The sequence below is a fragment of the Macaca fascicularis genome, chromosome 10, assembly GCF_037993035.2.
Source record: "Macaca fascicularis isolate 582-1 chromosome 10, T2T-MFA8v1.1".
NCBI classification, from domain to species: domain Eukaryota; kingdom Metazoa; phylum Chordata; class Mammalia; order Primates; family Cercopithecidae; genus Macaca; species Macaca fascicularis.
Genome location: NC_088384.1, coordinates 82,498,216 through 82,511,664, shown reverse-complemented (window position 1 = coordinate 82,511,664; position 13,449 = coordinate 82,498,216). Strand labels below are relative to the sequence as shown.

The 13,449-nt window shown below is 46.2% G+C and overlaps 1 protein-coding gene across 6 annotated transcripts in view; it reads right to left on the bottom strand.

Moving 5' to 3' along the window:
* Positions 1–2,311: 2,311 nt before the first annotated feature.
* Positions 2,312–13,449, bottom strand: part of RASSF2 (Ras association domain family member 2) — a 57,528-nt gene continuing 46,390 nt past the window's right edge. For all 6 annotated transcript variants that reach the window (XM_065522801.2, XM_045362550.3, XM_015457660.4 and 3 more), the window contains 6 exons: positions 13,190–13,350; positions 12,336–12,437; positions 10,974–11,025; positions 10,379–10,500; positions 8,478–8,575; positions 2,312–6,645 (listed from right to left, as the gene is read on the bottom strand). In XM_065522801.2, coding sequence (XP_065378873.1) covers positions 6,576–6,645; positions 8,478–8,575; positions 10,379–10,500; positions 10,974–11,025; positions 12,336–12,437; positions 13,190–13,350 — 605 coding nt within the window. In that variant the 3' untranslated portion in view covers positions 2,312–6,575. The remainder of the gene's footprint in view (positions 6,646–8,477; positions 8,576–10,378; positions 10,501–10,973; positions 11,026–12,335; positions 12,438–13,189; positions 13,351–13,449) is intronic.

Sequence of the window (13,449 nt, the reverse complement as noted above, 5' to 3'; positions counted from 1 at the left end):
ATGTGGTAATCGTTTCACAATGTATATGTACAACAATCATCAGGTTGTACACCTTGAATATATGTCGTTTTTGTCAATTATACCACAATAAAACTGAAAAATAAGTACTTTTTAAATGAAAAAATAATATTCATGTTTATGGCTTATGAATTAGTAAGTCCAGGCTTAAAACTCCAATAAGAAAAATGTGTCTTGCTGTAATGCAAGAACAATTAAATCAGGGTTAATAAAACACTGATATGTAAAAATCCATATTATATTCTGCATTATGCCAAAACACATGTTTAGATTTCAGTTTTTCCTAAAGTTTAAACTTAACACTTAAATTCCAACTTATGGCTGCTGCTTACAGACTTCTCATCAAAATTATAATAAGCTGCTCTTTGGCCACCTCATAGGGTGATCGTATTTATCATCCATCCTGGATCATTTTGAGAGTAAAGGGGGATGCTGTTAATAATTACATACAACCACAGAATAAAGTGGAAGTGTCCCAAGCAAACCAGGACTTACGGTCTCTACCAGTGGGGCTACCTACCATTTGAAAACTTCTAAAGTTAACTTATATACTTATAAAGCATATACTTACAATTTATCACTTAGATAAAGTTAACTTACTTATATAACATATACTTAAACTGTAAGTCACAATTTCTATTTTGCATTATTTCTTCTTTTCTTCTTTCTGCCCCCATATGATCCACAGAAAATTTTGCATGGTTTTAAACTGAAAATAGTAATGTTAATTTTACTCAAGTTCAATTTTCAGCAGTGTTTTCTTGCATTTAAACATTTCAGCAACCTATTCAAATGTCTTCAAAACTTGACAGTGAAGTCTTGTACTCACAGCAAACTTCATTCAGTAATAACTTCATTACCTAAAATAGATCATACCAAATTACTTCATAAAATCTGTTTCCATAAAACAAGCCAGGAACTGCCAGCACCTTTGGCAGAAGGCTATTAGAATTTTTTTTGGTTATTTTAGGCACTGTAACTCCTACAAGGCTTACCGCCTTTGGGGGGGTCATGGTTGGACCCCAAATGAGCCATTTATCTTCAGTCTATATCACCTACATCTACATGATGCACTGTACAAAAGTCTCACTACTGTGGAAGGGTTAACTGCCTGCTCATCTGTTTCCCCCAACTTAAATCCAGCAACTGAAAAGCTCTCTTTGAATTAAAAACTCTAAATATGGGAAATCGAAACAACACTCGAAGGGAACTGTGACTTATCCACACTTTCTTTCTGTCTCTCTCTCATACTTACATATGCATTGTTTACAGAAGCATCATTAAAAATCTGGTCTTGGTTGTTACCTTCTTCTAGAGGCCAAATTATGATGGTCACTATTTATGCTCCATGGCCAGGTTTCTTAGGAAGACAACTGTCAAATCTCATATTAAACTTTATGAACCAATGAAATTATTTCTCTGTATTAGTCAGGGTTCTCCAAAGATATGTGTGTGTGTGTGTGTGTGTGTGTGTGTGTGTGTGTGTGTGTAGAGAGAGAGAGGTGCGGGTGTGGGGAGACAAAGCTTAAGGAATTGGTTCACATAATTCATCTTGTAACTCAAGTCCAAAGGCAGTCTTGAGGCAGAATTCCTTCTTCTCTGGGATCTCAGTCTTTTTTCTTAAGGCCTTCAACTGATTGGGTGAGGCCCACCCACGTTATGGAGGGCAGACTGCTCAAAGTCTACTGATTTGAATATTAATCTCAACTTTCAAAAAACAAATCCACAGTAACACCTAGACGAGTGTTTGACAAAATATCCGGGCTCCATGGCCTAGCCAAGTTGACATATAAAATTAGATATCATACCTTCCCCGTACCATAGGGTGAAACTTGGGTCCTAGTCTGAAAATCTTACACTTGGGGACCCATGGGGGGGGATGCTTCCTACAGAAGCAAGCCCAGGTGCCCAACCCCTGCAGGGTGGCTTAGCTATTTTACAGGTGAGAAAACCAAGTCCTAGAGAAAGGATCATTGAGTTGGTCCCAGGGTCCAAGAGCTGGGGGTGGAGTCAGAGCGGAAATCCAGCCTCACTGAGTAGAAATTCCAAGCTCTTTCTTCTGCAGCTCCTGGCTCTCCGGAGTCCTCGTCTGGGAGCTCCTAAGACGACCTTCTCATTTCACTTCTTATTTGGGACATAACAGCCAGGCCCAAGCATGTTCAAACCATAAACTCAGGGAAGAAAATTGACTTATCTGGTGGGTGCTCCTTTCTGTTCCTGTCACCCACCTTCTCACAACACAGAGCTCATGCACCCAGTAGTCACACACAGACCCATCCACGGGGCGCATCTCTTTGAAAAGTGCTTTATTTCAGTAAGATCTAAGTCAGGTGCATTAAAACATATCAAAACGTTACAAAAATGTATGGCTCCCTACTGAGGCCTTGTCAGATTATGTTAGATGAGTAAATGCATCAGTGTATAAGTTCAGAACCAAACGTTGAACCAAGTCATGTACCATCGCTGAAAGGCAAGTTATAATTAAGAAAAGAATACTTCACAAGGCTGAAACAGTTCGGAAAACCCTTCAGAAACACTAGCAATTACACACCAGAAACATCAGCCTGGAAACAGGTCTGCGATCTGCAGGGAAGACTCCAAAAGTAAACTGAGGGTTTCCCATCATAGCCTGTGCATCTTGTGCTCAGTTGAATACAGTTAAAACACAAGGGGCACTTAAACACCCTCCTTGGGATACGGCAAAGCTTTCTATTACATCTGGAAGAAGGGGTGCCACATTCATTCTTATTTTTACATCTCTAGGAAATCATATCTCATTTCGTCTGAGTGAAGCAAGACTTTGTGCAAAACGATTGCAGTGGAAACGTGAAAATGTGTGCTGCTATATCAGGGATGCTCATGGTGATCTCCTGTCTCCTATCTCGTTCTCCACGTCATGGTTTGGCCACTGTAAGACACTGAAATTGCCTTGTTCATGTAGAAATCTCTCTCTTGGCTGGGCTTTGTGGCTCACGCCTGTAATCCCAGCACTTTCGGAGACCTAGGCGGGTGGATCACGAGGTCAGGAGTTCAAGATCAGCCTGGCCAAGATGGTGAAACCCCATCTGTACTAAAACCACACAAAAAAATTAGCTGAGCATGGTGGCGGGTCCCTGTAATCCCAGCTACTTAGGAGGCTGAGACAGGAGAATCGCTTGAACCCTGGAGGCGGATGTTGCAGTGAGCTGAGATCGCGTTACTGCACTCCAGCCTGAGCAACAGAGCGAGACTCCGTCTCAAAAAAACAAAAGAGAAATATCTCTCGGCGATGTATCTACGACACCACATTCTCTGTGCTACAGAGCTTTGACATAAAACGTGGTTTTTGGTTGTTTTGTTGGTGGTGGTGGTTTCTTTAAAGAGAATTCCCTTTTCTTAAGAGAGCTTCTTGCTCTTCTGTGGCCAATTTCTCTCTCCACCCTCCTGACACTTTGAAATAACCACTCAACTCCACAGAATTCTCATTGAGACTTTTTTGCATGGAGAACAGATTTCTTTGCGGGGGGGGGGGCATTATATGCCACCGATATTAGGATAAAATGTCTTTACCTAGAGGTTTCTGGGAGAGAGTACTGTTTTCTTTTGGTGAGGGAAGAGAGGATGGTGAAAATATTTTTCCTTGAAGCATCAGCATGTCTCAGATCAAAATCCTGACCCGAGGCCTCAGCATTTTTCTTGCAGATGGGTGGCTAATATCCTGAAATCCTCTTGCTTCAACTCAACTCCAAGTTGAAGTCCATCCAGCCTGGAGACCAATGTGCACATTCTTCACCAACACGTACAGGCAAGACTATCTTTTGTGCTTTTCAGCCTCTCCCCAAGATAACCCCCTTGCCATTTAAGTCATCACCTTCCCTCTCATGTGATCACAGAGAATATGACCTTGTGCTTAATTCCACCATCCCAGCCAGATGGGCTCAGGTTTTTCCTTCACTTGATCACCTTGTAACATAAGCCCCTGCCGGGCGGTTGGGGGGCGTGGTGCGGGGGGCGGTGAGCCAGATGCAGCTAAACTGCTTTTCACAAGTTGGGGGAAAAAAAAAAAACCCAACCCAATAAATTGGTCTTTTGTTCTTTACGCAATTTCAGGTTCATTGCACACAATTACGTAAACTCCCACAAATCGGTTGAAAAGTTCAAACTGCAAGAGCATGTGATACCAGTGAGAAAATCTGCTCCACACTGTGGCAAAGCGTCTCTTTTTCAACTGCTGCTATTTCAAAGAACCTGTCCAAAATTTCTGATCAGGTTCTTAGGATGTGAGAAATGACCTCTAAACAGGGCAGGACAAAATGGAAAAGTGTGCTCTGCATTATGTGGAAGTGTGTTGTGTAAAATGGGATCTCCTCTCACTTCCACCTCCTGACCTCCCATCTTTAAAAAGGTGAGTCTGCCTTAGTATTGCTCCCTTGGAAAGTTATCTGGCCAACTGGACATGTTGCAGTATTTCCACATTTAACACTATTGTAGTGCTAGTGCAAATCAAAGAGAACTCTTAAAAGCCAGAAATCGCTGTCCAACAAGAGCCAGTGGTTAGTAGTTTGCCTTGTGGAAATTCTCCCAAGTCCTCCAGGGAGAATTACTGGGGCCAACTGAGGCTTTGAACATTCAAAATAAGAATTACCAGAAGAGAAGTTCCCCATATCATTTTCTCAAATGCAAGATTCAGGTGTTTGCATTCACAGAACTGTTCTTTCCCAGCTGTAACAAAGGAAGCCTCTCCCGGTGCCCACTCCTTGTCTTCTTACCCCAATTCTGTGCAGTTTGCAGAAGCCCTTCTGGGTTTCCACTCCATGCCCCACAGGACTGGTGCTGCTGTCCCTATGGAGGAAGGAGACTTGCTATAAAACCCCCGGCAAAATGCCAGGGGCAGCGTGCCATCTTTTTGCAGTCTACATTGAGACCACAGCTGTGAGCCTCCTAAGGAAGCCATAGGTATGAATGGGGGGCAGGAGGGTGCCCGGGCCAGAAACATCTCCACCAAAAAGGCCCAACTTTGGGCACCAACCAGGGACTGTCCTTTCCTCAACTGCCCAGCTCTGCAAACCTTCCGTGGAGAGAAGGTGGAGAAGAGACGGGCAGTGTCTCTACCTCAGCTAGACTCAGAAACGCCCACTCTTAGGAGCTGCTGGTGTTGCTTGGTCAATCTCCACAGCCAGGCACCCAGGTCCAAGCATCTGTCTCCCTCCTCAGACTGTATCAGCTGCACTGATGCCCAGCTGTCTGGCAAGCTTCCTGATGGGAGTCCCAGGGCACAGACCGTTCTTGCCCTTTCCCCCTCATTGGGGTTGGCTCTAAAGACCACCTAGGTGGCTGCTCAGAGAAGCTGAGGAGAAGTTCCATCCTCCCCATGCACCTTCACCAGGTGGCCTAAAGAGCTTTCCTGAACCCCACACTCAGCAGCAAGATGAGGCTTCATTCTTGGAATGCATCTCCACACACAAGGTGAGGGCAAGTTGCAAGAACCCAGAGGTTAGAAAGAATGAAGTCTTGACTGCAAACATGGCCCCAGCTTCAAGTGCAGGAAGACCCTTGATGACGTGAAGATGGGCTGGGTTCAAGGCACCTGTCATTTCTGCAGGTAGCCTTGACACTTCCCTTCAACCTGGAACTTCCTGGCCACCAGGCCACCAGGCCCTGGACACACTAGCTGGTCAGCACTGTGTGCACACCAGCGAGATCTTTGTTTCTTGAGACCTTTCCTTCCACTCAAGGAAGTGCCGGAGAGATGGGTTGTCAGCTGGGTACAGAGAAACACACAGGATCCTCTCTGTCTCCTAAAGGTAGCCATGGAGGCAGGGATGGAGGCAAAATCCACTCTTCACAGGTTTCCACAGAGAACATCACATATGTCTTTGTCATTTAAAACAATCAAGGTTTCCAGTGTAAAAATATGTGGGCTTATTGCATCTACCCTATGGATGGTTTATCTTTTTCTTTCCATCAGACTTGCCGCAAGTTATGTGGCTGTTATTTTGTTAATTTCCAAGGCTGTCACATTCACTGATCCTTCTAGGCATACAGGGAGAGTTTCTACCAACATATAAACAACCCAAATGGTGAACCTGGAGAACCCTCTTCCCTTTCTAAACACAGGCAGACACATGGCTGCTCCCTGGCACTTGAGAGGAGAAATCTTTCCTTCAACCTAAATACCACTCAGATCAGTGGCTCCTCTGATTTCCCTGCCCACGAGCTGCACATTTGCCAGGCTCAGGCTCTTGTGCTGGTTGCCTGGAATTTAATTTCATGTGAAAGTATCAGGTAGGCACATGGACACGTACCATGCGTGCGCACACATGTACACACACACATTTTGGGTCCTCCTTATAACTAAAATCAAAAGTCCTTGTGAGTGGAAGAAAGGAGGGCAGGGGTCCAGGGATGGGGAGCTGTCTGCTGACTTCTACATCCAGCTCCAGGTAACAAATGATGGCTTGGCCGGAGCTGGGGAGGTTTGTGTCTAGATGTTTCCATGGAAAGAAAGTGCCCAGCTTCCTGGGGGTTTTATGGCAATGGCGGCTCCTGGGGTACCCGGATCCCCTCGTTCTCATGGCTCAGATGGTTGCTGGGGTCTCGGCTATCTCCTCCAGCCTCTGCCGAATCATTAACCGGAGCACGGTGTACCTGGAGACAAGAAACAAGCTCAGGTGGAGAGCAGCCAGCAACACACCCCTCCCCAGGACCTTCCCGGCCACCTGGGTAACACCACGGTCACACCAGGTAACAGTGCGGTCAAGCGCCCTGCTCCTTCGCTTCCATTACTGACCCCTCTTTAGCTACTTTGTTGCTTATGTTCATTCCTACAACACGATGAGAGGCAATAAAGAGGCCAAATCCAAATTAGATTATTTTACTATGGGTAGAACATCTGGCCAAAAAAAATCAAAAAGGTAAAAAAAAAAAAAAAAAAAACAGCAATAATAAGCATACTACAAATTCTGTGTGTTTGCTTACTGTGTCCAAGACACTATGCATAGTACTTCATATGCACAGTAGCTCATGAACCCTCACCGAGGCTAGATAATATAAAATTGCTAACAGTTGACCCTCTTGGGGATCCTACAAAAATGGCAACCTTAGAACCTGCGTTTTGCAGAAGAGGCCATAGCAGCTACTAGGCATGGAGGTCCGTGGCTTGGGGGAAGTTCGGTTTTCCCACGACTTCCCTGAGCTGTAGCACTGCAGCTATAGGAGTGGGCACTGTTGTGCGGGGATAAATGGACATATTCCTTATGTTCGGGACTTTGTGGTACACAGAAAAATCTGTTTTTAAAGTTTAGGACATAGTTGACTGAGCATGGTGGCTCATGCCTGTAATCCCAACACTTTGAGAGGCCGAGGCAGGTGGATCACTTGAGGTCAGGAGTTCAAAACCAGCCTGGCCAACTTGGCAAAACCCCGTCTCTACTAAAAATGCAAAAAAAAAGTAGCTAGATGTGGTGGTGCGTGCCTGTAATCCCAGCTACTGCGGAGGCTGAGGTGGGAGAATCACTTGAGTCTGGGAGGTGGAAGTTGCAGTGAGCCGAGATCGCGTCACTGCACTGCAGCCTGAGCAACAGAGCAAGACGCCATGACAAAAAAAAAAAAAAAAAAAAAAAAACCCAAAACTTTAGGACATAGTAAGTGTTCAGTGTGTTATCAGATTAGTTATGATCATCGATACAGCAGATCCAGCCGTGGCTTTATTCTCCATTGGCAAAAATGAATCATTTATTCCACCATAGCGATGAAAGGCAGTCTCTTCTATGACTAAACATAGCAAAAAAAATCACAAAATCCTTCCCAGAAAGCAGCTTTATTTTTCAATCCAAATGCAATTTCCAGAAGATAAATGTTACAAAGGGAGGAAACGGGAGAAGAAAGGATTTTAGAGGCCAGTAGCTCAGGCTACATCCACTGCTAAGACAGCCTTCCTGAAATCCCTGGAACCTCTGGGTCTTGGTTAGCACTCCTTGCCCTCACCTCTTCAGGCAAGGGGTGGTAACACTAGCCCCAGGGACTGCACTATCCCTTGAGGTTACTCCAGACTCTGCCCAAGTCTTTGTAAATAGTCCCTTCTTCAAACACCCCTCAAAGACCCTCATCAGAGTCTCCTGCTGGGAGCCTGATCATATACTTAAGAAACCAGAGTACAGTCACCTCCCCTATTTCTGAATCTAGACGCCAAAGAAATTTTAAACCAACACCTTCTTTTCAGAGTCTTTCCATAAGAGGGAGGACAAGAGGCACTTTGATGTCCCACATCAAAATGAGAAGCTGACACAAGAAGTAGACGAACACACTTAACTATCACGTCCCCACTTGAAATCCAGGTTTGTCAATGGGCAGCCCCCAAAGAAAGCCCAGAGACCCAGGCCCATGCAGCAGCTCAGCACAGTCCTTGCGAGGACCCAGCAGGGGCCCCTCTGTTGAGGCCCCGGGAGAAGTGCACCCAGCAACCCAGAGGCCACGCTTACTTGCGCATCAGCTTCTTTACTTCCCGATCTTCTTCCTCCTGGAGCTTCTGAATGAAGCTTTTAAGTACCGGCATCTCAAACTTTATATACTGGGCCACCTGGGGAGAAAGAAGCAAGTCTGGGTGAATGCCCTTCCCAGCATTACTCCAATTCCTTTCAGGGTTGTCCTCATACAAGGCACAAAGTCTTGGCACAAAGTCTTGGAAAGTCTATTTTTTTCAGAAACCCAGGATTTCCTTAAAGGCAGGAGCCAAGCCTCATTCCTCACCAGGCTGGGAAGGAGTCTGCGACAATCACTTCACTTACATGACACCATCTCAAAACTTTTCATTTTTCATGTCATGCATTCAATTCATGATGAGGTGACGCCAAACACAGAAAAGCACTTTCTCTTGATACAGCGATGCAGAGAAAGAACTGAACCCGTTATGTCTAATAAACCCCTTTGTTCTCCCCTAAGAGAATGGAAGGAATCAGGGTTCAGAATGATGATTTGGGTCTCAAGGTTCAAACAAGCATCCAAATAAGAACTTGCTTTGGAGAGGCTGTGGGTGGCTCTGGGGTGAGTTAAAGTTTAAAAACGGCGCCAGGCATCGTGGTCCATGCCTGTAATCCCAACACTTTGGGAGGCTGAGGCAGGCGGATCACTTGAGGTCAAGAGTTCAAGACCAGCTGGCCGACATGGTGAAACCCCATCTCTACTAAAAATACAAAAATTAGCCAGGCATGGTGATGCACACCTGTGGTCCCAGCTACTCAGGAGTCTGAGGCAGGAAAATTGCTTGAACCAGGGAGGTGCCACTGCATTCAAGCCTGGGCAACAGAGCAAGACTCTGTCCCCCCCACAAAAAAAAAAAGTTAAAAAATGGCTTCCCTTTCCCCACCAGAATCCCCACCCTGCTCTATCAACTCTTCTCCCTGGGAGAAGTGTATTTCTCCACAATTTTAATGTTGAGCTTGTCCATGTGACTGGCTTTGGCCAGTGGAATGTGTGTGGACATGACACACCAAATCTGAGTGCAGGCTTCAAATATGCTTACATGATTTGGCCTGGTTTCTCGTGCTCCACCATCTGCCATGAGGAGCACAGCCATGAGCAGTAAGTACTGCCCCAACAGCCTGGGCCTCTGGGTGAGTCACATAATGCAGACTTGAACTCAGCCCACACTTAGAGTAGAGCCATTGCTACTAGACCATAGAATCACGGGGAAAAAGTAAATGTTTGCTGTTGTAAGCTACTAAGATTTGGAGATGTTTGTTACTGTAGCAAAAGCTGACTATTACATGGCTTACTTCTTGTATTATTTTTTTGTGACAGGGTCTTGCTGTATCTATCACCCAGGCTGAAGTGCAGTGGTGCCATCACAGGTCACTGCAGCCTAAACCTCTTGTGCTCAAGTGATTCTCCCACCTCAGCCTCCCAAGTAGTTGGGACCACATGCACACACCACCATGCCCAGTTACTTAAAACTTTTTTTTTTGGTAGAGACAGAGTCTCGCTTTGTTGCCTGGACTGGTCTCAAATCACTGGCCTCAAGCAATCCTCCTGCAGTGACCTCCCAAAGTGTTAGGATTACAGGAGTGAGCCACCGCAACCAGCCAACTGCTAACTTCCTAGCATTGCTAAAAGAGTGTTTGCAGACACTTCCCATCCCTCTGACAGTACCCTAGGAAGGCTCAAGCAATTTAGTCCTTCTATGGAAATCACTTTGTGCCTGGGCATTCCTCCAGCAACTCCCTCAGGGCATACCTTCAACCTGGCTTCAAGAGAACCTGGCACTGAAGAAGTAAAAGGGGGCATGGTCATTGGTCAAAAAAGTCATTCTATACCCCAGTTACAGGTGATCCAAGCAAATCCCCACCCTCCTGAGGACAGACCACCTGACCCAAAGGGAACTCACATCATAGGTGACTTCCTCCACCTGGTCCTTCTCCATTAGGAACACTTTGGAGACCTGCTCACATGGGCCCTGGAGGATTCGGGCAATCAGCGGGTAATCGGTGGCCTTCAGCTTCTGTTTCTCTGCAACCACACACAACCAGGAGCAGCCCTGAGTTTGGCCAGAGGCCTTTCTCACATTAAGTAGTGGTCAATGCAGGGGTCCAAATGGACTAGGCACCTTAGGAGATGCACCATATAAGTCAGGAGACTGATTTATAAATGAACTATTCCATTGGTATTGTGAAAAGCAACCTCCTCCCACTCCCTACCCCTCAACAGTACCACCATGCCTCCAACCCCTTGGAGGAACTGGGTTTATCTGTCTCTTGAGAAAATCTAGTTCCTGTTTTAATAGACAGGTTTAGAATTTGTTTACTGGCCATATAAGGCAATCCCTAGTGGACTCCCACAGCAAGCCCATCGGCCTTGAAGGCAAACAACATTTGGAAGTTTCCGAAACCCAAACAACAAGCAAAGGAGGCAGAGGTATTTTTTTAACTTGCTATTTTGAGTTAATTAGAAGTTTGAAAGTACACTGTGGTCTTCAGACTTACCACCACTCGTATGCACCACGTACAAGGCAAACTCCTCCGCTGAATTCTCAATCTGAAGCAGGAGCAAAAGATACTTGTTGAAAGTATCTATTTAAACATCCCAACTTCGAGGCTTTTCCTCTTCTTTAACAATGCAAAGCTAAGTCGATTTTAGGCTGTTTTGAGGGGAGAGCTATTTATCTACAGCTCTCAGAATTGATGAGAAGATCGAGAAGGTAGATGACTTTATCAATAATATAGTCACGTGCTTAACCACAAGGATGCATTCTGAGAAATGGATCACTAGGCAATTTCATTGTTTTGCAAACATCATAGAGTGTACTTACAGAAACCTAGATGGCATAGCCTACTACACACCTAGGCCATGTGGTATAGCTATTGCTCCTGGACTACAAACCTATACAGCATGTTCCTGTACTCAATGCTGTAGGCACTTGTAACACAATGGTAAGCATTTGTGGATTTAAACATATCTAAACACAGAAAAGGTACCATAAAAAAAGGATTATAATCTCATGGGACCACTGTCATATATGTGGTGTGTCATTGACCAAATTGGTCGTTCTGTAGCACACAACTAGAATGGATAATAGCTATCATCTATCACAATGTGCCAGGCATAGTTCTACAAATGTTAACGGTTTCATCCCATCTAATGTTCACGACAATACTGTAGCAAAGTCCCGTTATCTTCATTTTATGATGACGAAGCAGAGGCAGGGGCAGGTTAAGTAACTTGCCCAATTCATCCAACTAGCGTGTGCTCAATGGAGATTTGAACCCAGAGCCTGTGTTCTTAGGTTGTTAGGCTACACTGGCTTCCATTAAAAGTAAGAATACCTGGTCTGCAAAAGATCTCTGGTCTCCAAGAGATTGTGGAAAACACAGAGCAACAGAACTTTAAAAGCACTCCTGCACTATAATTTGCACAAAGTGTCATATTTCAAAGTAGGTCTCCCAACTGTGTCCCAGAAGTCAATCTTCGCACTGAGCCCAAAACCAGTCAGCAGGCCCCAGGGTCCTTCTAAAGTAGACCATAAAGGATTTGAGGGTTGATGCTTCTCAAACTTCGGTAGGCATCCAAATCCCCGGCAGGCTTGTTAGACGGTGTCCCTGGCCTACCCCTCAAAATTTCTGATTTAGTGGGTCTGGGGTGGGGCCTGAGAATCTGAATTTCTAACAAGCACCCAGGTGATGCTGATGCTGTGGACTTTGTCTTGGATCACGAGGATCTAAAGAACCCAAGCCCTCTGCTCAGCATCCTGCAAACCACGCAACTTCCATAACTCCTCGCACAACCACTCTAGGGGCCCGAGGCACACCTGTGACCCCATCTGTGGTCAGCCAGCAATGGGAACTTGCCTTAAATTTGTTGAGCAGCAGCTTCAGGACCTGTGGGGTGGTCATGGTGCTGTTGATGCGGACGTTGGTGACAGAGCCATAGGCTGGCGTGAACACAGACGTCTGTCAATAGAAGGATCCAGCTCAGGGTGGGAGTGGGAACAAGGACCCAGTGCTAAAATCCAGGTGCGGTACAGGGCACAGTGACAATGATACTCAAAATGTACTTCCTGAGAGACCCCGGCAGCCTGGCGAGCAGCAGGCTTTGTAGACAAAGCAACCCTTGGGGTTTGCATAATTCAGTTCATGCTCCACTCTCAAAAAGACCCTTCCGCTGGGACTCCAGCACAAGGCTGTCTCTGACCGCTCTCCCACCGTGCGCTCGCTTCCTGGGGTAGGATTTGAACAAAGCGGGAGAAAAGGAGGGATCAGCAAGCTCGGGTGGGGTGGGCGGTGCACTGACACCCCAGGTCTGAGACCTGCAGCTCTGCTTCAGCTCTGGGAAAAGCCAGACCATACACCAGTTGGGGGCACAGTGTGCGCGAGAGGGTAACACGTGGATTTTCTTGGGAGAGACTGATGAGCTGTGTTTATGGGGTCTTCAAGGCTACAGCAGGGACTGCTTTGTACAGCCCCACTGAATTCACCCACCACCTTAAGGGGGACCCACAGAAGGACTTTGAGCCTTCTGACCTGGGGTCCCTGAGCCCTCAGGAAGCCAGCAGGGCTTGCAGCCCACCCACAACCCAAAGACTAAACAGCAGCAAACACTTGGCTTCCCAGGCATCACACCACCCACCATATGGCTGTAGCCCTGAGGTGGCGTCTACCCAGGAAGAGGTCTTCCCCCCTCCCCTATCCCCCGTCCACCTTACCTTATGGTTGTAGAAATGGCCATTGATGGAGAAGCGGTGGCGTCTGATTCGCCGCTGGTCACTAGGCGTCCTCACATTGCCACGGCGACGCACCCCAACATCACTGCGTGTGCGCATCAGCTGTGGGGTGTCCTCCTGCAGGGGCTTCAGGCCCCTGGTGTCTGAGAGAGGAGAGGGAAATGAACTCTGTCTGGATCTGCAACATGGCACATGGTCCCCACTTTGTGCCCAGTGCTACAGCACCCACTGTCTCCAAAAAT